The sequence below is a fragment of the Saimiri boliviensis genome, chromosome 3, assembly GCF_048565385.1.
Source record: "Saimiri boliviensis isolate mSaiBol1 chromosome 3, mSaiBol1.pri, whole genome shotgun sequence".
Classification (NCBI taxonomy): Eukaryota; Metazoa; Chordata; class Mammalia; order Primates; family Cebidae; genus Saimiri; species Saimiri boliviensis.
The window spans coordinates 149,538,841-149,566,460 of record NC_133451.1 but is presented as its reverse complement, the minus strand read 5'-3'; the positions used below and the strand labels follow the sequence as shown (position 1 = coordinate 149,566,460).

At 44.6% G+C, this 27,620-nt stretch overlaps 1 protein-coding gene across 5 annotated transcripts in view; it reads left to right on the top strand.

The window, feature by feature from the left end:
* The first annotated feature begins 731 nt into the window (after positions 1-731).
* MGST2 (microsomal glutathione S-transferase 2) overlaps positions 732-27,620 on the top strand; it is a 49,690-nt gene continuing 22,801 nt past the window's right edge. Inside the window, exons 1-3 of one of the 5 annotated variants that reach the window (XM_074396898.1) lie at positions 732-996; positions 1,527-1,656; positions 25,780-25,879. In XM_074396898.1, the coding sequence (XP_074252999.1) occupies positions 25,827-25,879 (53 nt within the window). In that variant the 5' untranslated portion in view covers positions 732-996; positions 1,527-1,656; positions 25,780-25,826. Of the gene's footprint in view, positions 997-1,354; positions 1,414-1,526; positions 1,657-11,873; positions 12,476-25,779; positions 25,880-27,620 lie in introns of those variants that run through there. The other 4 variants (XM_010338654.3, XM_039479049.2, XM_039479048.2 and 1 more) reach the window with 4 other exon arrangements.

Genomic DNA, 27,620 nt, shown 5'->3' with positions numbered 1-27,620 from the left:
TGAGAAACTCTTCAGACTCTTCCCAGCTCTCTGACCCACTCCTTTCTAAAGAATTTATGCCAAGTTTGTTTGTTTGTTTGTTTTAACTAAGCCACTTTAAAATCCAGAGGTACATCAAGGGATCAAATCAAAGTCCAAGGTGTGGTATCCAATTCCTCAGAATATTGATCAAAAAACAGGCATCCCCCTTGGCTAGAATTTCCCCACCACCAGGTGGAAACCGTGTGTCTCTCCTCACCCCTCCTCCAGCCCCTCACAATTTCCCACCGGGATGCCAAACATCAAGTGTCCTTTTCTGACCCTTCTCCACGGAATGGACGTCTCTGGAGCAGCGTCTGTGTTTGGCTTGGGTCTAGCTCTGAGGGGATCTGGACTCAGGGTTAAATCCCTGTATTTTTACATTTGAGCACCTGTGAGTTTTGAGGAATTGTGTTTATAGGTCGCTTGCTGGAAATGGTCAATGTGTTAATCTCTGAAAAACGGAATTTTTATAGGACATAATTTAGAGATGATTTTGACAGTTTTTGTTAACTGTTTTGTTCCGTTTTCACTGATGGGCATCCGTAGGGACTTCTGGAAACCTGGAGGAGTAAGCTCTCACGGGGACCTCAGACGGTGGCTTGCCCGGAAGCTGAGCAGCCTCCAGCTGTGTTCTCCCGGCAGGTCTGGCAACCCTGGATTGACGCCCCCTAGTGGTTTCACAAAATATATTATTTTGATTGAACGGCTTAAACTACAGCTCCTGTATCTGAATGTGTGGCTGTTAGACTCATTCTTCTGCTAATTAGGGATGAAATTACATGACCAGCCAGACCTCTGAGAAGAGAATCAGAAATAGGCTCATGTAGGAGAGCGCCTGGAAGGTCGGATAAGCTGTTGTGTCTGGAATTCCTGTCCCAGACAGGGTTGTCTGGGAATGGCCAGAGACTGAAATTCTGAGGATATTATCTTGCCCAAGCCTCAGAAGCGAAAGTCAGAAGCAGGCACACTCTAAAGGCAAGCAGGAGGGAAGGAGGAGGAGGAGGAGGAGGAGGGGGAGGAGGAGGAGGGGGAGGAGGGGGAGGAGGAGGAGGGGGAGGAGGAGGGGGAGAAGGAGGGGGAGGAGGAGGAGGGGGAGGAGGAGGGGGAGGAGGAGGGGGAGGAGGAGGAGGGGGCGGAGGAGGAGGGGGAGGAGGAGGGGGAGGAGGAGGGGGGAGGAGGAGGAGGGGGAGGAGGAAAGAGAAGAAGAAAAAGGAGGAGGAGGAAGAAAGAAGGAGAAGGACGAGGGGGAAGGGAAAGAGGAAGGGGAGGAGAAGAAAGAGGGAGGAGAAGGAGGGGGGAGAGGGAGAAAGAAGAAGGAAGAAGACAGAAAAAAAAAGAAAAGAAAAGAGACCCAGGCACCCCGTTTTTGAAGTTCTTTATCATCTTGCTAAGGTAGCTGAGTGAGGCAGTCCCAGGCCTGCATGCCTAACAGTGGCACACTAGGGCTTTCCTGTTTGGGGCCAGCAGGTTTCTCGTTTTGTTGTGTTTCATTTCTTTTTGTACAGGACGTGCCTTGGCCTCCGATCTAGTCCCATCGGTGTTTTCGTGAGTCATGTTCTAACAGGCTTGGGCTGCGCTGAAATGAACGTTGCTTGGTGTGTCAGCCCAGATGCAGGTTTAGCACCGCATTTCAAAGTGAGTAAGACCTGCTTTTAACTGTTTGTTCTTAATCCACCAACCTTTTGTGTTTTCTCATCAAAAGGGGGATAGCTTGCCCTTTTTCTTTTGCCTTAACAAGCCCTGGAGAGACACCAAGTGAAACCACAGTACCCCCTTTTTTCTTTAAGTAGCCCAATCACATGCTAGGCTGGAGGTTTCAAGAGAGTAAACTCTCCTCTGGTGCACAGAAATCTCAGTACCTTCTTTGAGGCAGTAGTTGTTCATCCTGGAGATTTTTCAGTTAAATCTGTGTTTATTTCAAAAACGCCGTTGGTGACTCTAATGTGAGAATCACTGGTCTCCACGCACAGCGAAGCCAGCGGGCAGGAACCTCCTGGGCCCAATCAGCCGAGACTCTGCTCCAGACTGGCATGTCTCTGCTGGCTCTTCGGAGGCTGTTGCTGCATCTCAGCCTTAGATTTCCCTCTCATGTCTGTCTGTTCTTCCCTTCTCCACCCAGGCATCCTGTAAACTCCTCCAGTGGAAACCAGCATTTCTCCTGGGCTGCGCCCCGGAGACCCACATGTCCCATCTCTCCCAGCCTCACCTCTTCCCTCCTGCCACTACCAAACCTTCCATACCCCTTCCTCCTTTATCCTGGCACCACTGATGCTCACTTTGAGCACCTACCAGCTTATTCACCCCCTCAACAGCCCTGCCCCATCTTCCCTCTTTGGGATGCCGTGAAATGGAGTGATTAGGCAAGCTTCTGAAGGTTTCTAGATCTCAGTTTCAGTTTCCTTATCTATAAAATGGGACTAATTTACAGCCTTATAGGAGTTTTGTGCAAGTTACGTGAGACCACGTATGCTTTGCTGGCGTGTAATATGGATCCTGGGTGAGGCCCAGACATCTGCATGTTTCTATCACCTCTGGCGATGGTAGCAGGTGGCATGGGCTATGCTGAGGAACATTGATGAAGACAGTGGTTCTCCACCTGGCTGTGCATTAGGATTATCTGGGAAGCTTAAAAAAGTTCAGGTGGCCAGGCTGAACCTTAGCTAATTAAATCTGAAGTTCAGTATTTTTTTTTCATGATCTGTGGTTTTCTTTTTAATTATCTTAAGTCTTATGATCACACATAATTTTAACATAATTTAAAAATGTGTGTAGGCTGGGCGCGATGGCTCATGCCTGTAATCCCAGCACTTTGGGAGGCTGAGGTGGGCAGATCACCTGAGATCAGGAGTTTGAGACCAGCCTGGCCAACGTGGAGAAACCCCATCTCTCAAAGAAATAAAAATAAGATGGGGCGTGGTGGCTCATGCTTGTAATCCAAGCAGTTCGGAGGCCAAGGCAGGAGGATCACCTGAGGTCGGGAGTTCAAGACCAGGCTGACCAACATGGTGAAACCCCGTCTTTAAAAAAAAAAAGTAAAATAAAAATAAATTAAAATGTGTGTATATCTCCTCTACTTTAATCCTCTTAAATTTGCAAAAGCACTATTCTCAGTTACAAATACACAGCAGTTCCACACTTTTATGTTTCTGAATGACTGTTTAAAGACAATCCTAAATTATAACTTAGTTTGACTTAGATTGTAAAGAATTCAAGAGTGAAGAAGTTTAACTTGCTACTATTGTAAAAGCATATGACCTTATAGATCATCTATAAAATGTGAGAGGTGTTAAATAATCTTTGATACTACACATAAACCACACTAGAGTGCCTTTCAATAAGTAAAAGAAACCATTTTAAATACAGATAATTCTAATCAGATTGGCATAGTTAAGGCCAAAAATACAAAAAGTAGACATTGCTACCTTATTTATCTTCAACCCTTGCCTTTAAAAGCAACTGAACACAAACACAGGTGAATCTTGATTGGTTCTGAGACAGTGAAGGAATTTCCCCAATATTTAAATATATTCACATAACCAGTTATATAAATCTAAATATAAAACCAATCTCTAGTAAGTTTTAAGATGGCACTCATCATCTTTGTGAAAAGCTGAACATTACTAACAAAGTCTAATCATATCTTTGGAAGGGGTAAACAGTGATTGCATTTACTGAATTGGAATTACTATTAAAATTCAAAAACTGAACATATTCCTTTAACCACAAGCCAATCTTCATTTTAAATTAGGACTGCCCAACAAAATATTCTGTTGGTCATTCATGATCTGAATTCCAGTGTACAAGATCTATTAGAGTATGATACACATGAGACATTTGTTGTAATCAATAAGGCAGTGGCCAATTATTATTCATTAGTAGCTTTTTTGAGATAAGCTATCAAGTCTGCCCTTTTTACCTTCTTCTTAATGCTGGCAAAGATCATTTTTCTTCCAGAAACGTACTTGGGATTCTCCAAATACTCCATTCTCTCCCAAAGTGATGCCTTTGTTCTTTTTTTTTTTTTTTTTTTTTTTTTTTGAGACGGAGTTTCGCTCTTGTTACCCAGGCTGGAGTGCAATGGCGCGATCTCGGCTCACCACAACCTCCGCCTCCTGGGTTCAAGCAATTCTCCTGCCTCAGCCTCCTGAGTAGCTGAGATTACAGGCACGTGCCATCATGCCCAGCTAATTTTTTGTATTTTTAGTAGAGACGGGGTTTCACCATGTTGACCAGGATGGTCTCGATCTCTCGACCTCGTGATCCACCCGCCTCGGCCTCCCAAAGTGCTGGGATTACAGGCTTGAGCCACCGCGCCCGGCCGATGCCTTTGTTCTTATTGGCATCAGTATAAGAGAATCCAACGGCCTGACGTGTCTTCTGCCAGAAGAGATGGTGGAGATTAGGCCCAGTCTTGTGCTTGCCTCCCTTTTACGCAGTATGGCACTGGCCGCACTTCTGAATGAAAATCTTCTTGCCTTTCTCAACATCACCCATATTTAATTCTCTTTCTCATCTCTGGCGCAATGCAGGTTACTGCTCCGCAGCCAGATGTCCCACTCTCAGTTCTGTATTTTTTAATGACCCCTACCCACATGATTCCAACATGCAGCCAAAGTTCAGAGCAGAGGCTCTAGGGCAGCAGGACTGGGTTGTACTGACTCTGGACTAGTCACTAACCTCTCAGCCTCAGTTTCTCCATCTGAAAAATGGGAATGATATATGCACTTTACTGTTGGACTATGCAGATTAGTTGAGATAATTCTGTCCTGTGGTTGGCACAGGGCCTAGCATAGCATCTTCTGTTGACTGGATTTTGGTCCCTCATTGGAGTGAGGCCCTCTCAGCAGCCCTGGGCTCCTCCAGAGCACCTCAGCCCTGTGGGCTCCAGGCTGTCCTGTCTCTTGCTGCTCTGCTGGAGCAAGTTCATCCGCTGGGCTCTGAACACGGCCTACAGGAGCCAGGGCAGCTTTATGCCAGTGACCCTGTTTTAAAGCATCTAATACAAGTGTGATTCCGTTAAAATGTTTTGTAGTGATTCCATGAAAAAGGTAAACCAACAGTTCTTTTTGTTGTTACTTAATTGCCAATATGCGGTATGTTACCTAATTTATGGGTTCAAAACCAAAGAAAAAAATTTTGTTTCATGGGTGGTAACCTGGAAACATGGCCACCATTTATAATATTATCTTTTGAGACAGAGTCTGGCTCTGTCGTCCAGGCTGCGGTGCAGTGGTGTGATTTCAACTCACTATAAACTCCGCCTCCTGGGTTCAAGCTATTCTCCTGCCTCAGCCTCCCGAGTAGAGTAGTTGAGACCACAGGTGCTCACCACCATGCCCAGCTAACTTTCATATTTTTAGTAGAGACGGGGTTTCACCATGTTGGCCAGGCTGGTCCTGAACTCCTGACCTCAATTGACCCACCCACCTCGGCCTCCCAAAGTGCTAGATTACAGGCATGAGCCACGGCGCCAGCCATAATATTATTTTTGTGAAAATATGTGTTCTGACGGCTAACCATTCAGCTTACAAATCCCCTTTTGGAACATGAGTGTAGTATATGTGAATGTGTGTTTTGAATGTGTGCATGTGAGTGAATGTGAATGTGTGAGTGCACGAGTGTGTGTGAGTGTGTGTGTGTGTGTGTAGGAATGTGTGTGAATCTGGCTGTGTGTTTGTGTGTGTGAGTGTGACTGTGTGTGGGGGTAGGGCTGCATGTGCTGAGAGCTGTTGAGAATGAGGACTTCATTTCTCCTCACCGATCTCTAGATCCTGCTTTATTTTATCCTCTGCTAAGCCTTATGCAAACTTAAGACAACTCAGGTTGAGACCCTCTATTACTGTCAAAAGCCATTTTAAAGCATTTCAAATGCTCTGTTTCTATTCTTCTGGGAAATCTGTGCTGTCTCAGAAATTATAATGGCATTCTAAGATCATCTGTTGCTTTGTAACATGGCCTTTTCAACAAATAGGCCTAGTTTCTTCTGCCCTCACTCAGGGTTGGAGGGCATCAGGGCTGCAGAGAGAATGGGCAGGGTGGTGACATGTGTGGACAGCCAGAATCATGCCTGGTTCTGTGCTGTTTGCTCCCTCACATGACTTCATTTATTAATCAGAGGAACCTGCAAAGTCAGTATTATCTCCCTTTGAAAACACATGTCCAGCCAGGCGTGGTGGCTCAGGCTTGTAATCCCAGCACTTTGGGAGGCCGAGGTGGGCAGATCACCTTAGGCCAGGTGTTCAAGACCAGGTTGACTGAAATGGAGAAACCCCATCTCTACTAAAAATGCAAAATTAGCCGGGCATGGTGGTGCATGCCTGTAATCCCAGCTATTCTGGATGCTGAGGCAGGAGAATCACTTGAATCCGGGAAGCAGAAGTTGTAGTGAGCCAAGATCACGCCATTGCACTCCAGACTGGGCAACAAGAGTGAAACTCTGTCTCAAAAAAAAAAAAAAAAAAAAAAGAAAGAAAAAGAAAAAAAAAAAGAAAGAAAGAAAAAGAAAATAAAAAAAAAATACATATGTCCAGGAAGTTTAGCAACTTGCCCATCACGACACAGAAATAGGAGCTTAGATCACTAGCTCAAACCTTGTACTCTTTTTTCCTACACTACATTGGTATCTTTATTTTCCTTACTCTTCTGCTCTTTTTCTGTCTCTATCTTTGAGCTTTTGATATGTCGTTACTGGTATTGGGTCGTGGGCAGTTTCTGCAGGAAGGTTGCTGGTATTCAACTATAACCCTTTGCCCTATCTATTCGGGGGTAAAGTCTCCTCAATGGGAATAAAAATCCCTTTGCCCTCTTTAGCTTGGTTCTTCACACTCAGGGTTACAGAGCAAAATGCTATGGTTTCGAAAGGGGAGAAAATATTCTGTAGGATTACTACAATTTCCTAAATTTTTGCAACATGTTGCAAAATGGGGCATAATTTCAAATTGCGTTTGTCTGAGCTTTGCTTAAAAATTTACTGTGTTAAAGCCACTATTAAACCCAGTTTCTCAGGAGACTGAGGTGGGAGGGTTGCTTGAGCCCGGTAGTCAAGGCTGCAGTAAGCCATGATTACGTTATTGCACTCCAGCCAGCATGATGGAGTAAGACCCTATCTCAAAGCAAAGCAAAACAAAACACAATGCAAAAAAAACTGCTGTGTACTTACTAGGTTCTTCAACTAGTCAGGACTTCTAGCAAGGTAATGCAATGAACTCTGGGTACATGGAGAGTTACGTGATCATTGATATCATGATCACTCTGATCGTTCCTGGGAAAGAGGTGTATTTTCTACCTCTCTCTGCCACCTGGCCTGTTGGCAGTGAGGACAGCCTGCTGTAATACTCAGCAGAAACCTGGATGATGAGCTGTCATTTTTGGAAGGTAGCAAGTGAATGGAGAGGATGGGACTAAGGAATAATTGGTGGGGGGGTGCAATTGGTTTGAGGAAAACCTTTTTTTTTTTTTTTTTTTTTTTTTTTGAGATGGAGTCTTGCTCTGTCACCCAGGCTGGAGTGCAGTGCACCATCTACGCTCACTACAACCTCCACCTCCTGGGTTCAAGCGATTCTCATACCTCAACCTCCTGAGTAGCTGGGATTCCAGATGTGCACCACCATGCCTGGCTAATTTTTGTATTTTTAGTAGAGATGGGGTTTTACAATGCTGACTAGGCTGGTCTTGAACTCCTGACCTCAGTTGATCCACCCACCTTGGTCTCCCAAAGTGCTGGAATGACAGACATGAGCCACTGTGCCCAGCAGAGGAAAAATATTTCCACAGTTTAATATCTCATTTTTTTCATCTGTTACCAACATTATACTGAAAGAGTTACATTTAGAGTTTACATTTCATGAAAGCAGTTCATTCACATGGTTCAGGTTTGTTTTTATGTGATCAAATCTTGGCCTCTCTGTTTCACCTTACCTAGAGTATAATTTTGGTAACAATGATTCGGTAATAACTGAAGTCCTCAGAAACTCTTTTAGGTTTGAGTTTACATAGACAATAAAAACATTTTTAAAACATCTTACTATTATTACTACCTTATTCCATGTTGCTGCTATAACAGAATAGCACACACTGGGTAACTTAGAAAGAAAAGAAATTTATTTCTCACAGTTAGGAAGTCAGGAGGTTAGGAGGTTCAATATCAAGGTGCTGGCATCTGGTGAGGACCTTTGTACTGTGTCATCCCAAAGGGTAAGAGAGGGAGGGGGCAAGAGAGGGCCAAGCTCAAGTTTATAACCACCTACTCCTATGATAACAACTTTAATCCCTTCATGAGAGCAGAGCTCTCATGGCCTAATCATTTCTTATTGTCCTACCTTTCAATACCATTTAATACCATTATAATGGCAGTTAAATTTTAACATGAGTTTTAGAGAGGACAAACATTCAGACCATAGCAATTACCAATACACTGTTTGTCCTCTCATTTTCCTTTTCACATAAAAATATAATGACTGAAACATACTAGAAGGATACATGGGAACAACATACAGGGAAAATGTCATTTCTCTTCAACCAATCCAGGGAAACCATACAGAGAAACTAATTTTTGTGAGTTTTTGTTAATGCTATATTGCAGCTGAGGGTCACCTGGAAATTTTATCACTGCAGAGGGCGATAAACATTTCATTATCCAATGCTCCATTCTTTTATACTTTCCTAGAGGCAATAACTACATATAGTGACAACGAAGTACATCTACTTTATGTTAAAGTAGATGCATGGGGTTTTGAAGCACTTGAGGTTTTATTGATTGATTGATTGATTGATTGTTTTTTTTTTACTTTGTGTCAACCATCTCTTAGGATCTGGATTTGGGGGACTAAGAATGGCTGGGAAGAGTCAGTCCTCAGGATTTGTTCAGAAACTAGGAAGTCATCGTTTTTAAATCAGTTGACTAGTACAGGTGTACTCAAGACTTTCTCAGAGTAACAGTCACAAACACCCAAAAGTTGTCCCCATCAGCCAGGACCACATTTCTCTGCCCAGCTCCTCGGGATGCTGTTCCTCTCATACCGAGCAGTTCTCTGACTTTGAGAGCCTCTGCTGGCCCACAGGCCTAATGTAGACCTCTCCTTTGAGATGTGTTTTTTGGGAGGTTGTTTTAGTAGATGGTGATATGGTTCAGGGCAGCTAGTTTGCAGTTTAGAATCTCTGCCGTGTACTGAAGCCCCAAACAATCAAACCCAGTGCACAAGAATGTTTTGGTGCTGCTCTGGCTTCTGGGCTCTGTCTTCTTATCTAATCTTAGTTGTCAGTGATTTCAAGAGCAAACAGCTGAGGAAGCCTGAAGACCAACAAGAAACTTCGAGCAGACCTGGCTTGCAACTATTTATAAATTAATTTTGTCATTCCCTCTTCCCTGTATATACTTCCTTGAATTCTCCTTTGAACTGGTTATAACATCTTACCGGTTCCCTGATGAATGAGTTACCTAAAAATTTTGATATGTTTTCGTTTTATATTGTATGAAAGGCATGATTTTTACCTCTGAAAGTATCTTTTAACCTTAGGTACATTATATACCGAGTACTTGTCTAGATACTTTCTGTGCTTATTTTGCAAACTCACAGAACACTCTTTTATATACCAGGTGGTGTTTTAAGTGCTCTGTAAGTATTAACTGATTTAATCCTTGGAATAGGACTATATCGTTTACACTTCTCTTCAGCTCTTATTGGCCCCATCTCATCAAACAGAGGCTCAGAGAGGCCCGAGGTTGTGTCATTAAACTGTCGGGTTTGCGTGAGGCTGAAGCAACTGCCCTGCCCAGCAGGCACTGGGAGCTCTCCACTAGGGACTGAATGTCTGTGTCCCCTCTGCAATTCATACGTTGAGGTCCTAGCCCCCAGTGTGATGGTATCAGGCATTTGGCAGATAATTAGCTATAGGTGAGGTTATGAGCATAGGTCCCCATAATGGGATGTGTGCCCTTATAAGAAGTGACCAGGGCCGGGCGCGGTGGTCCAAGCTTACAATCCCAGCACTTTGGGAGGCCGAGGTGGGCAGATCACGAGGTCAAGAGATCGAGACCATCCTGGTCAACAAGGTGAAACCCCGTCTCTACTAAAAATACAAAAAATTAGCTGGGCATGGTGGTGTGTGCCTGTAATCCCAGCCACTCAGGAGGCTGAGGCAGGAGAATTGCCTGAACCCAGGATGCAGAGGTTGCAGTGAGCCGAGATTGCACCATTGCACTCCAGCCTGGGTAACAAGAGCGAAACTCTGTCTCAAAAAAAAAAAAAAAAAAAGAAGTGACCAGGAAGCTTGCTCTTCCTCTCTCTCCAGAAAGAAGGTATTCTTCTGCAAGGGTCCCAGGAAGAGGGCCCTCACCAGGAACTTGATCAGCCAGCACTGTCATCTTGGACTTCCCAGCCTTCAGGACTGTGAGGAATAAATTTCTATTGTAAGCCACCCAATCTATGGTATCTTTGTTACAGCAGCTTGAGTCAAGATATACCCTCTAAACGTGCTGTAGGATGAGTTGAGGAAAGGCCCCCAGCTTTGTAAAGATGCATAAAACTGTATCTTTGTTATTATTGTTATTATTATTATTAGATGGAGTTTCACTCTTGTTGCCCAGGCTAGAATGCAATGGCACGATCTCGGCTCACTGAAACTTCCTCCTCCCGGGTTCAAGCAATTCTCCTGCCTCAGGCTCCCAAGTAGCTGGGATTACAGGCGCGCACCACCACACCTGGCGAATTTTGTATTTTTAGTAGAAATAGGGTTTCTCCATGTTGGTCAGGTTGGTCTCAAACTCCCAACCTCAGGTGATCTGCCCATGTCAGTCTCTCAAAGTGCTGGGATTACAGGCATGAGCCACCACACCCAGCCAATTTTTATTATTTATTTTCTTACTTTATCACCCAGGCTGCAGTGCAGTAGAATGATCTTGGCTCACTGCAGTCTCAGGCTCCTGGGTTCAAGCAATCCCCTTGCCTCAGCCCACGTAGCTGGGACTACAGGCACGTGCCACCATGCCCTGCTAATTTTTGTATTTTTTTTAGAGATGGGGATTTGCCGTGTTACCCGGACTGGTCAGAAACTCCTGAGCTCAAGGCATTTGCCCATCTCGGCCTCCCAAAGTGTTGGGATTGCAGATATAAACTGCATCTTTAAAGAGCAAAACAATTGTGTTGACAGAGGGGAGGAGGCTGTGAGAAATGGATTCTACAGAAGAAGCCCCCAGCTGTGGAGGCCTGTTCTCTATCTGGGTGGCCTGTGACTTTGTCTGACAGTGTCAAGGCCTCCGGCAGGTGTGGTGACCATATGTGCCGTTTCCTACTAGAGGTTCCACTTAAATATTGGTCCATTTCTTTCCTCAAAAACATGTATCCTGGTTTATTTTTTAAAAAACGGCTGGGCGCTGGGTGTGGTGGCTCATGCCTGTAATCCCAGCACTTTGGGAGGCTGAGGCGGGTGCATCACAATATCAGGAGTTCGAGACCAGCCTGACCAATATGATGAAACCCCCGTCTCTACTAAAAATACAAAAATTAGCTGGGAGTAGTGGCAGGCACTCAGGAGGCTGAGGCAGAGGTTGCAGTGAGCTGAGTTGTGCCACTGCACTCCAGCCTGGTGGCAGAGCAAAACTTCGTCTCAAAAAAACAAAACAAAACAAACAAAAAATTGATTAGGCACAGTGACTTGTGGTTGTAGTCCTAACCACTTGGGAGGCTGAGGCAGGAGGATCACTGAGGCCAAGAGTTGGAGGCTGCCGTGAGCTATGATTGTGCCAGTACACTCCAGACTGGGTGACAGATCAAGACTCTGCTTAAAAAAAAAAAAAAAAAAGTAAGATTATCATTAGAGAGTCTCAGGGTGACAGTGAGAGGCAGCCTGGTGCAGGAGATAAGGCACAAGTGGAATCTGCTAGACTGGGTTCAAATCCTAAGTCGGTCATTCATAGCGTGGATAAATTAAAATTGGCTTAAATTAACATTTAGAATTTCAACGGGATTAAGGAAATGCTTCCTTCTAACTTTTTCCACAGGAAGTGAGAAAGGTCTAGGCAAGGCCCGGGGAGGGAAGGGCGTGGGAATGAACGGGATCCAGAGAGTCTGTGCATTGGCAGAGAAGATAGCTAACTAGCTGTGGCGCTGCGGCTGAAGGCCTGGTTCCCGGTGAGCTGCAGCCCTGCCCGCTGGCCGTGGGAGACGCTTCACACAAACGCAGGAAGCAACTCCCAGCCCCATAAAGATCTGTGACCGGCAGCCCCAGCACTGCCTGCCTTCCTGACTTCTGCTCCAGAGCAAAGGTCATTCAGCCGCTTGAATCAGCCTTTTTCCCCCCCTTCCCCAACTTTGTTAACCTGATAAGGAAGGTCAGCACTCAAAGTCAAGAAGAGCCTCTTATCTTCCCCTGCGCTCTACAAATAGTTCTGTGAGAAAGATGGCCGGGAACTCGATCCTGCTGGCTGCTGTGTCTGTTCTCTCGGCCTGTCAGCAAAGTAAGAGGCATGGGAAGTTCGTGTGTGTGTGTGCGTGTGAGACGGGGCTGGCGGGAGAGAGATTGAGAGGGAGGGAGAGAGGGAGATGGGTCCGGTGTTTTGCTTCCTACTCGCCCTTGCAGGTGGCTCTGGGTCCTCAGAGCACAGTCTCCAGAGGGTCACCCGTGCCGCCTGCGCCCCTCCTTCCCAGGGGCAAGCAGAGACGGAGAACATTCCAGAGGTTAGTTCTCCCAAGTGGAACGCTGTGGGCCTCACAGCTCGCGATGCTGCATCATCTGTGGTTATGACCCACAAGCCATTCAAATGAGCATTATTAGTAGCCTGCTTACCTGCAGGAAGTGGTGTGAATATTAATTACCAGTGTTCTAAAGGTAACGTTCCTGCTTCTAAACCTCGTTGTGATTTCCTGAACGCTGATGTTTTAATTAATGTGTTTTCTTAAATAAACTGCCTATGGTGGTATGATTATCAGATTGAAAAAACCTTCAGAAATATGAGCTTTAGATTAAGTAATTAGCTCTAAGTTTTAAAACGACTTCCCACTAGGATTATTCAATATATCCTGACTGCCTGGTTAAATAGAGGGCTTTTACTCCATGGGACTCATATTTGCTCAATTCATGTTATCTTACCTACAGTGTCAGCTGGGGAAAGGGGTTTGAGCACAAGAGAGCAAGACTTCTTAACCAAGCATGCGTATTTCTTTATATTTCCAAGTCTGCCTGTACCAGGAAATAGGGCTGTACTGTAGACTGCTCAGGTTACACAAACAGCCAGAAGCAGGAAGGCCTCACAGCTAAGGATCCAGTCCCGGCCTCCCTGCATGCTAACGTCTAGCCAGCCTGTTTTGTGATTGTATGGAGATCTTAAACCTTCAGACACACGTTCTGTGGTTTGATTCACAAGCTGTCGTGGAAGAGAGCAGGGTATTTGTTTCTAATTAAAGAATCACTTAGATCTGCTAAAAGAAAAACCCTAGACAAATTACATTTAACTGAGTTTAATTGAGCAAAGAACAATTCACAGTTGGGCATGAGGAACTGGAATAGGTTTGGAGAGACTCTGCGGCTGCCACGTGTTAGATTTATGGACAGAAAAAGGAAAGTGCCTTCCAGAAAACGGAAGCGTATAGTACACGATGTATGGAGGAACCTTTAGGCCGAAGTTAAAATATGTCACAAGGTAGCTTTAGGCTAAATCTAACTTAACAGGTCTAAGGTGACCCATCCTAACTCACAGGTGCTACCAAACCTGCATGTGCCTTTATCCTAGGCCTGCAGAGGGCCCAGGAGCGGGTCCACAGATGCCCCAAGGCTGGCAGAGGGGCTCATCCTCCCTATTTGCTGCTCGTGCAGGGGATTGTGTGAACGGGGCCAGAATGTCAGGAGGCTGGATGGAGACGGGGGTAGGTGGGGAGAGAGAGGAGAGGAGACTGGGTGAATGATGATTCCTGGTGAACAGGGAATGTTTCATGATGAGGTATTAGGGCCGGGTGTGGTGGCTCACGCCTGTAATCCCAGCACTTGGGGAGGACAAGGCCGACGGATCACGAGGTCAAGCCATTGAGACCGTCCTGACCAACAAGGTAAAACCCCATCTCTGCTAAAAATACAAAAATTAGCTTGGAGTAGTGGCATGCACCTGTAGTCCCCAGCTACTCAGGAGGCTGAGGCAGGAGAATAGCTTGAACCCCGGAGGTGGAGGTTGCAGCGAGCTGAGATTGCGCCTCTGCACTCCAGCCTGGAGACAGTGAGACTCCATCTCAAAAAAATAAAATAAAATAAAAATAAGGTGTTGATGAAAATAGTTGAACTCTGTAAAATATTTGAAAGGATTTATTCTGAGCCAAACATGAGTGACCAGTAGCTGGTGACACAGCCCCAGGAGATCCTAAGAACATGTGCCCGCCGGGCGCGGTGGCTCAAGCTTGTAATCCCAGCACTTTGGGAGGCCGAGGCGGGTGGATCACGAGGTCGAGAGATCGAGACCATCCTGGTCAGCGTGGTGAAACCCCGTCTCTACTAAAAATACAAAAAATTAGCTGGGCATGGTGGCACGTGCCTATAATCCTAGCTACTCAGGAGGCTGAGGCAGGAGAATTGCCTGAACCCAGGAGGCGGAGGTTGCGGTGAGCCGAGATCGCGCCATTGCACTCCAGCCTGGGCAACAAGAGCGAGACTCCGTCTCAAAAAAAAAAAAAAAAAAAAAAAAAAAAAGAACATGTGCCCAAAGGGGTCGGGCTACAGATTAGTTTTATGCGTTTTAGGGAGACATAAGACATCAGGCAATTCATATCAGATGTATGTTGGTTTGGTCCCCAAAGGTGGGACAACTGGAAGTGGGGCATGGGCTTCCAGGTCATAGGCAGACTTAAAGATTTTCTGATTGGCAGTTGACTAATAGAGTTTATCTACAGACCTCAAATCCGCAGAAGGGAGTGTCTGAGTTAAGGGGTTGTGGGGCCAAGGTTCTTACTATGCAGATGAAGCTTCCAGGTACCAGGGTTTGGAAAGAATAGGTTGTAAATGTTTCTTATGAGACTTAAAAAAGGTGCCAGACTCTGTTAGTTCTCTCCTGGATCAGAGAAAAGACCTGAAAAGGGAAAGAGATTTTCTGCTGAATGTAGACTTTTTTTGTAAGAGACAATTTTGCAGGACTATTTCAGAATATGACGAATATATTTTAGGGTAAAATACTTCAATTTCTTTCAAGGCCTACTATCTGTCATTTGATGCTCTACTAGATTCAGGCTGGAATTTGGTGTCGTATTGCTACAAAAATGTCTTAAGTGTTAGGCTTTTTAAAGGGAAGATGAGGGTTAAAGAAAGAGAGAGAGAGAGAGAGAGGCTTTAAAACAACTCAGGTATATTGCAAAAACCTGTGGAGGCAGGGGACCAGCTTAACGCCAGAGCCCCCCACTGCTTACGGGCTGGGATATGTATAGATATGGGCGGGAGGGGTTTGGGCAGTGTGGCTTGCTGCCCTGGAGGATATTGATAAGATGTTCCTATGGTCAGGTGGTTTGGCCAGGGATGTTCCTTGGGCCCTTTGTCCAGCAGGATATGATAGGGATGTTCCCTTAGTTGGGTCTTTGCTTGGCAGGGTATGATAAGGATGCCCCTGTGCCTTGTGGTCAGGTGGCTGGGAAGGATGTTTCCCAGGGCCTGAACCCCCATGGAATGTTTCATTCTGACCACGATCTGTGAAACGGCAGGGGGCTTACAAAATGGCACAGTTTGGACTAACATTAAGGTCTGTTGCTTTTTTTTTTTTTTTTGAGACAGAGTTTCGCTCTTGTTACCCAGGCTGGAATGCAATGGTGTGATCTCAGCTCACTGCAACCTCCGTCTCCTGGGTTCAAGCAATTCTCCTGCCTCAGCCTCCCGAGTAGCTGGGATTGCAGGAACGCGCCACCACGCCTAGCTAATTTTTGTATTTTTGGTTGAGACGGGGTTTCACCATATTGGTCAGGCTGGTCTCAAACTCGTGACCTTGTGACCTGTAATCCCAGCACTTTGGGAGGCTCACCTCAGCCTCCCAAAGTGCTGGGATTACAGGCATGAGTCACCACACCTGGCCTCCTCCGTCTTCTTTTCCACATAAGGTAATGAGCTCTGAGGGAGGAGAGGTCAGGCAATTGTGCTTGTGTTAGGGAGTCCGGTTTTTAGGTAGATAAGGGAGCTTCAGAGGACTACCCAGCCACATCCTGTGCCTTGGTAGAGACCACGGGTTGAGACAGGAGGCAGTGGAAAGGTCATAAGGGTCTTGAGGCCACTTGTTTAGTTCAGTCATATTCTGAGGTGTAAAATATTCTGGTTTCCTTCAGGGGGGTTAACAGAAATACCAAATTCTGTGAAGTCTTCTAAAGAAGATTATTCTGAGCCGATGTGAGTGACTGTGGCTCAGAGAAAACACAAACCCAAGAAGCCTTCAGTGGGTGGTCCCAAGGTAACTGGGTTACAGTTTGGGTTGATACATTTTAGGGAGGCAGAAATTACAAGCAAAGACGTAAATTAATATGTGGAGGGTATCTACTGGTTCGGCCCAAAAATGTGGGATATTTTGAAGCAGGGGGCTTATGGGTTATAAGTGGACTCAGATTCTCGAATCTGCAGTTGGTTCAAAGAGTAAAACTTTGAAGACTTGAATTCAGCACAAAGAAATGCTTATATTAAGAGAAGGAAGTGGCCGGGTGTGGTGTTTTCATGCTGTAATGAAGCACTTTGGGTGACCAAGGTGGGCAGATCGCTTGAGCCCAGGAGTTCAAGACTAGTCTGGACAACATGACGAAATGCTGTCTCTATTAAAAACACAAAAAATTAGCCAAGTGTGGTGGTGCTCACCTGTAATCCTAGCTACTCGGGAGGCTGAGGTGTGAGAAGTGCTTGAGCCCATGCGTTACAGTGAGCCAAGATCATCCCACTGCACTCCAGACTGTGTGACAGTGATGCCCCATCTCAAAAAAAAAAAAAAAAAGATAAAGAGGTCAGTCATGTGATGCTATACCAGAGTCAGATTGGAAAGTAAGCCACATACTGGGTTAATTGAAAACAAACTGGCCTGGTAAGGTTTGATGGTTTGTAGGGCATGACTTAACCCTTTCCTTGCAAGGCCTTAGGGCTTGTATACAATTCGGTGTCTTCTTGCTGCAGTCCACTGTGTTAGTCCCCATTTCAACCTTAATCCTGGGCAGTTGTACTTAAACTCCAAAGGGAGGGGCACAACCAGGTGTGTCCTACCCCCTTCCCCTCAGGCAGGGGAATCCAGTTTTTCAGGTCTCTCTGGGGTTGTTTTGGCCAAGAGGGGGTCTGTTCAGTTGTTTGGGGGCTTAGGATTTTATTTTTGGTTTAAAAGGGTCTCAATTCACTCTCCTCAACATATGTGCATCTCTGGAGGCAGCTAGGGAAAGAGGAGGGACAGGCAAAACTGAGGGAGATTCTTCTCAAGAGGTTTTGGTCAACTCATAAGAAGGGAAATAAAGTTGAAACTCTACAGAAAAGAAGATGAAATAGCACCCCACTCTCATCATGTATTCATCATATATATATATATATATATATATATATATATATATACATTTTAAAAATTATTTATTTATTTATTTATTTTGAGACAGAGTCAGGCTCTGCCGCCCAGGCTGTATCACAGTGGTGTGATCTCAGCTCACTGCAGCCTCCGCCTCTCAGAGTCAAGCAATTCTCCTGCCTCAGTCTCCTGAGTAACTGGAACTACAGGTGTGCCACCACGCCTGGCTAATTTTTTTTTCCTGTTTTTTGTTTTGTTTTGTTTTGTTTTGTTTTGAGATGGAGTCTCATTCTGACCTAGGCTGGAGGGCAGTGGTGTAATTTCGGCTCACTGGAACCTCTGGGTTCAAGCGATTCTCCTGCCTCAGCCTCTTGAGTAGCTGGGATTACAGGCATGTGCCACTGCACCTGGCTAACTTTTGTATTTTTAGTAGAGATGGGGTTTCACTATGTTGGTCAGGCTGATGTTGAACTTTTGACCTCAGGTGATCCACCCACCTCAGCCTCCCAAGGTGCCACAGCACCTGGCCCTACTCTCATCACATTATTCCAAAAATAGCTGTGGTCTCCCTGAGGCCCCTGGCCTGAGAGAACAGAAGGGCTTCTATCCCTTGGGGCTGGAGCTGAGCCCAGCTGAATCCTCTTTCCTGGGGCTGGGTTGGGAGTAGGTGGGCTATCTCAGCACCTCTTCCATTGACTGAAGCTCATTCCTCACACTTGCTAGTGTCATAAACAATGCCCACCGGATGCCATTCACCTAAGAAAAGATAGCACTTTTAAGGCTCGCTTACTCACAGCCTCATTTTGAAGCTCTAGGCTCTTGTGCATTACTAATTCATAAATCTAGGAGCATCTATCTTTCATTATTTCCGTTTTATAGGTGGAAACAAGAAGATTTGCCAAGTGTTTTCTGCAAGGTTGTGAAGCAAGTTAGAAGCCATGGTAACAGCAGGTGCAGAGTGGCCACTCCTTATTTCCCCCTCAATGGACAAATCCCCTTTTTTTGGGCACTAGCTGATCCCATGAGTTATTGGCCTGGGATCAGGCTGTCCTGGAGAGATGGAGCCCAGGGTTGGAGACGGTCAGGACCCATCCCGTACATTCCTTCTTTCCACTGTGCTCTCTTAGCCTGCAGTATGAATGAGAAAAACTCTAATCCTAAGCATTTACACAATTTTTTTTGTTGTTTTTTTTGTTTGTTTGTTTTTTGACTTGGAGTCTCAGGCAGGAGTGCAGTGGTGCAATCTCAGCTCACTGCAATCTCTGCCTCCCAGGTTCCAGTGAATTTCCTGCCTCAGCCTCCCGGATAGCTGGGACTATAGGTATGTGCCACCATACCCAGCAAATTTTTGTATTTTTAGTAGAGGTGGGGTTTCACCATGTTGGCCAGGATGGTCACAAGCTCTTGACCTCAAGTGATCTTCTTGCCTTGGCCTCTCAGAGTGCTGGGATTACAGGCGTGAGCCACTGCACACTTTAGATATTCAGTGACAATGTTTAAATCCTAAACAACAGCTTATTTGTTGCAGAAGGGAGCAGAGGGGAAGTCAAGAGTCTGCTTTGAGAGTCCTTGCTACACCAGGATCAACATTGACAGACTTCTTGTGAGAGGGCAGATCGTGTCCTGTTCAGTAGGAAACACACTGCCCCCACTTCTCTAACGCAGGGAGAGACCGAAGCTACATACTTGGTGTGGAATTTTAAAAGAAACTCATTTTTAAAACATTAGCATGTAGGAAACAGATATTGAGGTACTAAAACCAGTCAGACAAGGGGATAATGTGGGAGACAACTGAAGGGAAATAACAGATGCTGTCAACCAATTGAACATGGGTGAGTCCATTCGCCCAGCACACAGAAACAAACATAAGCACCAGGATTTGCAGTGACAGAAAGTGGGGCATTGATTGAGTGTGCCAAGCAAGGAGAACTAGGTGCTAACGCCTAAGACCTTAAATCCCCAATGGCTTTCAAGCAAGGGTTTTACCATTTTATTTATGCTATTACTATTATTTGAAACACGGTCTCGCTCTGTCACCCAGGCTGGAGTGCAGTGATCCTTGCTTACTGCAACCTTGTCCTCCCAGGCTTAAGCAATCCTGCTTACTCAGCCTCCTGAGTAGCTAGGACCATCACCACACCTGGTTAATTTTTGTATTTTTATTCTGTAGACATGGGGTCTCACTATGTTATCCAGGCTGGTCTCAAACTCCTGGGCTCCAGCAATCCTCCCACCTCGGCCTCCTAAAATGCTGTAGATTACAGGTGTGAGCCACCACACCTAGATGGGTTTTTAAAATTTATTTGTTTTATAGGGACAGGGTCACATTATGTTACCCAGGCTGGTCTTGATCTCCTAGTCTCAAGTAATCCTCCCACCTCAGCCTCCCAGAATGCTGGATTACAGGTGTGAGCAACCACTCCTGGCACAAGCAAGAGTTTTTAAAGGCAAGGGTGCATTTCAGGAAAGCAGGAGGTATAGGAAAATCATAATAAATCAATACATGAAGGTTATACCTTGGTTTGGCCCCAAAAGGCAGGATATCTTGACAGAGGGGCTTATAGGTCATAGGTGGATACAGAGATTCTTTGGTTTGCAATTGGTTAAGAAAGCAAAGCTTTGCCTAAAAACTTGGGGTCAGCAGAAATATTAAGGTTCTAAATCAAAAAGTATGTGAGACAAGTTTCAATCAATTTAGAAAAATTATTTTGCCAAGGTTAAGGATGTGCCCGTGACACAGCCTGGGGGGTCCTGACAACAGGTGCCCAAGGTGGTCAGGGCACAGCCTGGTTTTATACATTTTAGGGAGGCATGAGACATCAATCCATATATGTCAGATGTACATTGGTTCAGTCCAGAAAGGCGAGACAACTCAAAGTGTGGAGGGGCATCAGGTCATAGGTAGATAGGAGACATTCTTTTGAGTTTCTGATTAGCCTTTTACTGAATCAAAAGAAGCAATCAAATATGTACGTAAGTGAGCAGAGGAATCACTTTGAGTTCTGTCTGTCCTTTGTCCACAAGGAATTTCCTTGTGGGTAACTTGTGAGGAAGATATGAAACTTTTTTTTTTTTTTTTTTAAATCTGGGGTCGGGTGCAGTGGCTCACACCTGTAATCTCAGCACTTTGAGAGGCCAAGGTGGGCAGATCACTTGTGGTCAGGAATTTGAGACCAGCCTAGCCAACATGGCGAAACCCTAGCTCTACTAAAAATACAAAATATTAGCTGGGCATGGTGGCACATGCCTGTAATCCCAGCTATTCAGGAAGCTGAGGCAGGAAAATTGCTTGAACCCGGGAGGCAGAGGTTGCGGTGAGCTAGGATTATGCCACTGCACTCCAGCCTGGGTAATACAGTGAAACTCTGTCTTAAAAAAAAAAAAAATCTTTGTAGCTATTTTGTCCAGTGCAGTTCCCAGCTTGACTTTCCCCTTTGGCTTAGTGATTTGGGGGTCCCAAGATTTATTTTCCTTTCACAAGGTTTAACCTGTGTGTGTGATTCTCTGCAGGCCCCTCAGGAAGAAATTTAGAATGGGGAATAGTGGTCAGAATTCAGTCCTCACAGTGGTCAGCATTTTCCATCTGGGTAGGGGTCCTGGTTTCTGAGAAACAACTCAAGAACCTATGTTAAGATGTTTTCTTTAGTTTCAGCAGGCAACCGAACATTTTGTAACTCTATCTTATTTGGGTGACTGTTACTTAAACTATTATTACCTTCTCATTTAGGTCTGAAGGCTAGCGAGTTGCCTGGAATTTCCCTTGAAGGAACTCGTTTTTCTTTATTTCCATGCCTGAGGGGGCTGGCAGGCCCCTAAGAGTGTTCCTTGCTCTGTCTCAATGCCAGTTTATTATGGGGTGAAAAGGACAGGAGGCAAGACCTACTGACGGTTCAAAAACTGACACAGGAGGAAGTGTGGATGTGAAAGTGAAAGAAGTCCACAGAACTCATCACAAAGTGAAGGTGGTCTCAGGCATCAGAATTGATTATCTAATGAAGTGAAGGAGAAGAAAGTCATACCATTTTATAACAGAGAAACTTAGACAGGCAGGGAGCCATCATCCCCAGAAGTTTTCTTGTACCTGCTGGGCAGGGTGTCAGAGCCCTAGCAATGGAAAGTGGTTGGCCCGCAGGGAATAAGAATTTACTGACAACAGTATAGGTTTGTAAAGGAAAGTTTTATTAGATTGAGAGAAAGCTGCAGAAGAATGCAGCAGGGTGCCTCAGCAAGAAGACGGAGCATGCCAGGGAGGATTTTCCTTAGGGGTGTTTATGGATCTTAAAGCAAGAGCTTAAGGGTAATTTGGACCATATTAGCCACATATGTCATGATAAATGATTACACTTGTAGACATTTTGGTGTTGTAATGTCAGCAAGTTGTACAATGAGCTTCATCATGCATGCATCCCGGAGATGTATAGATGTAGAGAAATTCTAGTTACATATAAATTTTGGGGAAAGAAGCCTGGACCAGCTTTAGATATAGGGAAGTCTAATTACTCCTAAACTCCTCAGATAAAGAGTTCTGTCTCGATCGAGACCAACCTGGTCAACATGGTGAAACCCCGTCTCTACTAAAAATACAAAAAATTAGCTGGGCATGGTGGCACGTGCCTGTAATCCCAGCTACTCAGGAGGCTGAGGCAGGAGAATTGCCTGAACCCAGGAGGCGGAGGTTGCGGTGAGCCGAGATCGCGCCATTGCACTCCAGCCTGGGTAACAAGAGCGAAACTCCGTCTCAAAAAAAAAAAAAAAAAAAAAAAAAAAAGAGTTCTGTCTCTGGATGATCTGCTTCATGGCCACAAGGTGGTCTTTGCTCTCTTTAGCAGCCCCTCCCTCCTGGCCTCCTCATCTCCAGGCAATGTTTATGTCACTATAGATTCATTAGCACTTTGAGAATTTTATGTAAGTGAGCTGGGCACAGTGGCTCATCCCTGTAATCCCAGCAATTTGGGAGGCCAAGGCAGGCAAATCACGAGGTCAAGAAATTGAGACCATCCTGGCCAACAGGGTGAAACCTCGTCTCTACTAAAAAATACAAAAATTAGCTGGGCATGGTGGCATGAGCCTGTAGTCCCAGCTACTCGGGAGGCTGAGCAGGAGAACTGCTTGAACCCAGGAGGTGGAGGTTGCAGTGAGCCGAGATTGCGCCACTGCACTCCAGCCTGGCGTCTGGTGACAGAGCAAGACTGTCTCAAAAAAAAAAAAAAAAAAAAAAAAAAAAAGAAAAGAATTTTATATAAGTGAAATATACAGTAGTATTCTTTTTTTAAAAAAAAATCCTTGCTTTCATTCATCATAATTATTTTGAGATTCAATCATTTTTTTGGGATATCAATCATTTATTCCTTTTTCTTACCGTTAAGTAGTATCCCATTGTAGGGCTATATCATGATTTATTTATCTACTCACTTGTTGATGGACACTCATATGAGTCAGGGTTCTCCAGAGAAACAGAATCAATACCCACACTCACACATAGACATACACACGGAGAATTATTCTGAAGAATCGGCTCACACAATTGTGGGGGCTGGCAAGTCTGAAATCTGCAGGAAAGTCTGGTAGGCAAAAGTTGATGTTACAATCTGGAGTTGAAGGCAGTCTGGAGGCAGAAGTCCTTTCTCTTTGGGGGAGCTCAGTCTTACCTCCTAGGGCCTTCAGCTGACTGGATGAGGCCCATTCACATTAAGTAGGATCATCTGCTTTACTTGAAGTCAGTTGATTTCAATATTAATCACATCTAAAAAGTACCTTCAGAGCAACATCTTGGCTGGTGTTTGACCAGACAACTAGGCGCCATATGCTAGCCAAGTGGTTGCATAAAATTAGCCATCACAGAGTTGTTCCTAGTTTTTGGCTATTACAAATCAAGCTGCTGTGCATATTTGTGTACAATTCTGTGTCCTGAAGGAAATAAAAATATTTTACTCCAAGATGTATTTCTTTGACAGAGTTTGAAGTGGCACTGTGAAGCTGTCTTTTCTGGGGGAACTGTGCATTGCGGAGAATCTCCATTAATGCAGCCAGGCCTTCCCTTGTCCAGATCTGGGGAGAGTAATGGAGTCTGACACCTGTAAAGATCTGGAAGAGGGCCGGGCGCGGTGGCTCACGCCTGTAATCCCAGCACTTTGGGAGGCCGAGGCGGGTGGATCGCGAGGTCAAGAGATCGAGACCATCCTGGCCAACATGGTGAAACCCCGTCTCTACTAAAAATACAAAAAATTAGCTGGGCATGGTGGCGCGTGCCTGTAATCTCAGCTACTCAGGAGGCTGAGGCAGGAGAATTGCCTGAACCCAGGAGGCGGAGGTTGCGGTGAGCCAAGATCGCACCATTGCACTCCAGCCTGGGTAACAAAAGCGAAACTCCGTCTCAAAAAAAAAAAAAAAAAAAAAAAAGATCTAGAAGAAACACTTACCATCTATTTTCTCTGAGGGCTGCTATCTGTGAGATTTCATCTGCATAACATGATCCCCTTTGCCGGCTGAGCCTCCTCTTCTTCCCCTCCCATATCCTGTCTTGCCACTAAAACCCTGACTTACACCATAAGCTTTGTTTTTGTTTTTGTTTGAGATGAAGTCTTGCTATGTCACCCAGGCTGGAGTGCAATGGCGCAGTCTTGGCTCACTGCAATCTCGGCCTCCAGCGTTCAAGCAATTCCCCTCCCTCGGCCTCTTGAATAGCTAGGGACTACGGGTGTGTGCCAACATGTCTGGCTAATTTTTTGTATTTTAGTAGAGACAGGGTTTCACCATGTTGACCAGGCTGGTCTTCAACTCCTAACCTCAGGTGATCCGCCCCCCTTGGCCTCCTAAAGTGCTGAGATTACAGGTGTGAACCACTGCGCTCAGCCCCATAAGCTGCTTTTCTTGGCTGTGTTGTGAGCCTGCGTTGTTTCTGTGAACTCAAAATATCTGATAGGTCTCAACCGATTTAGAAAGTTTACTTTGTCAAGGTTAAGGACATGCCTGTGACACAGCCTCAGGAGGTCCTGATGACGTGTGCCCAAGGTGGTCTGGGTACAGCTTGCTTTTATACATTTTAGAGGGATATGAGACATCAATCACTATGTGTAAGATGTACATTGGTTTGGTCCAGGTAAGGCAGGACAACTCCAAGAAGGGGCTTCCAGGTCATAGGTAGAGAAGAGATAAAGGTTGCATTCTTTTGAGTCCTTGATAAGCCTTTCACTGAATACACAATTTAGTCTGGCTCAGCGAATCTGCATTTTTACATAAACAATAGGGCGGAGGAAGCAATCAGATATGTGTTTGTCTCAGGTGAGCAGAGGGATAACTTTCTGTCCAGCACCTGTGAAGATAAGCTTTTCCTTGTGGGCAAATTGTGCTTGGTAGTTATCTTATTTAGGAAGTAAAATGGGATACAAGTTTGCTTGCTGTAGTTCTCAGCTTGACTTTTCCCTTGGCTTAGTGATTTTGAGGTCCTGAGATTTATTTTCCTTTCATATTTCTGTGACCCTAAAATTACATATGGAGCCAGTCATGATGGCTCACACCTGTAATCCCAGCACTTTGGGAGGCCAAGGTCGGGGGATCACCTGAGGTCAAGAATTTAAGACCAGCCTGGCCAACATGGTGAAACCCCATCTCTACTAAAAATGAAAAAATTAGCTGGGCTTGGTGAACACCTGTAATTCCAGCTACCTGGGAGGTTAAGGCAGGGGAATCACTGAGAGATGGAGGTTGCAGTGAGCTGAGATCCCACCACTGCACTCCAGCCTGAATGACAAATTAAAAAAAAAAAAAAAAAGAAGAAAAGATGGCATATGAAGTGCTGTACCTCACTGTGGGGCTGGGTCTTTGTTCTGAAGGCTCAAGGCTCGTATGTATACATATGAAATGAATATGTGTAGTTTAACTTCTGTTAATTAATCTGCCTCACATCAGTGATTTTCACTGAACCTCCATGGGGCCAAGGGCTTTGGCCCCTACTCTATGGACATAGGGTTTCATTTCTCTTAGGGAAATACCTATGAGTGGAATGACTGGGTTATACATTTGTGGTATGTCTAACTAAAAGACTCCCTTCCAAACTGTTTTTCAAAGTGGTTGGACCATTTTACATTCTCACCAGCAAAGTATGAGAGTTCCAATTGCTCTCATATTGTCTCCTGTCTTTTTTAATTGGTATCATCTGTCTTTTTAATTTTAGACATTCTAATAGGTATGTAGTACGATCTAATCGTGATTTAAATTTGCATTTCACTGATGATAATGATGTGCCCCATCTTTAATGCAACATTTCCCTTTACTTGCAGGTTATTTTGCTTTACAAGTTGGAAAGGCAAGATTAAAATACAAAGTTATGCCCCCAGCAGTCACTGGATCACCAGAGTTTGAGAGAGTATTTCGGGCACAGTGAGTAATGCGTCTTCCACCCTTCATGGCTCTCTGCCTGCCATAGAGATAGAATTCCTGACTAGGGGGAAGGGGTATGGAGAAGACTAAGTCCATGTGCAACATCTGGTTATGACAAGGCACTCTTCACAGCCAAGACCATTCTCAGAATCCATAAAGTTTAAAGGGTTCGGTGCACGAAGTCTCTGCCCTCATCTATGACTAATTCAGCAGGGCATATTTACAGAAAATGCTGGGGTCTCAGGAGGGACTGCCGTGTCTCCCAAGCATGGCTGCTGGGTCAAAGAGGCCCCCTGGAGCCTTGTGAGACCACAATAGTCTGAAGTTGGATTAGTTACACCACAATTTTCTATTTTTATTCTTTCTTCCTTATTTCACAACAGAGGGAGATCAGTATTAATCTTCTACTGGTTTCTCCATGAACCATTTCTTAAAACCAGAAACCTGCAAGAATGAGAAAACTTTCCAGCTCACATGGATGCACCATGTTTTTGATCAGCTTGCCTTCCTTGTTTTTTCGGACCCACACAGAATGTTCCACCATAAACACCGTGAACTTGCCTGCTGCAGAACGCTAGGGCTTCCTTTATATTTCATCCCCCAAAATAGGTGCTTTAAAAAACATTTCATCCTTCACTACTGATATGGCATTGGGTTCTTTTGTTAATATCTTGGGATTTTTTCTTCATGTTTCTGAGTGAGATTGGCCTATGCTTTGCCTTTCTTGTATTGTTCTTGTCTCATTTTGCTACAGATGAACCTAGTCTCAAATGAGTTGGAGGAAGCATCCTGTTCTATTTTCTCAGAGAATTTTAATAAGATTGGAAGAGTGTGTTCCTTCAAGGTTGTGTAGAACTTGCCTTAAAATAATCTGGGCCTGATGTTTTTCTTGTGGAAAATTTTTAAATTATAGGATTTGCATTCTTTAATGATGATTGGACTAGTCAGGCTTTTTATTACATCTTGAATCAATTTTGGCAGGCCATGGTCCTTGAGATGATAGCATTGGTCTCTTGATTACCCACTTGCTCCAAAGAGGGTTTTACAGACGACTCCCTAGGCTTGAAAGTGTGGGGTGAATACTACTGAGAGTACACAAGATAATTGTAAGAGGTATGTAGACTTGGTTTTAAATAACATTGAACTACATGATGAGAAATCATTATCATTTCAATTATCTTTGAATCCTGATGGTTATGTCAAGTGGAAAGTATTGGTTTGGAGCCAGCATGTCCCACACCTCAAAATTAATGTTTATTTTTATCAGAGTAATACATATACGTGATCTGAAAATAAAGTGGGATTACAGGTTTTTATGACAATAAATAACTCTTCCTTGTCCCTACTTCCTCTCACCCTCTGTCTATCCCTAGAGATAACCCCTTTTGACTACTACTATGGGTATTTACTTCTGTATTTCTAAACGTTATACTTTCACTATTTATTGATTCACAAATTTTAGACATTGGCAGCTGGCTTCTTTTTATGGAAGAGATAATTTCATGCTCCTTCCTCTTTTCCTTACCTCATCCTTCCAGTTACAATATATCACTCTGTTGAGGTAAATCAATAGCCAATGTTTATATTATTGTGATTAAGTAAATAATGTTGAAAGCAGAGCCAAATAGTATACAGTGGTTACATTTCCTTTCTGTGCAATTTTTTTTCCCTAGGGTTAATAATTGTCTCTATTTCTTTGCTTACTTAGTTTCATTCTCAACTCTTTTTCAGCAGAACTGAA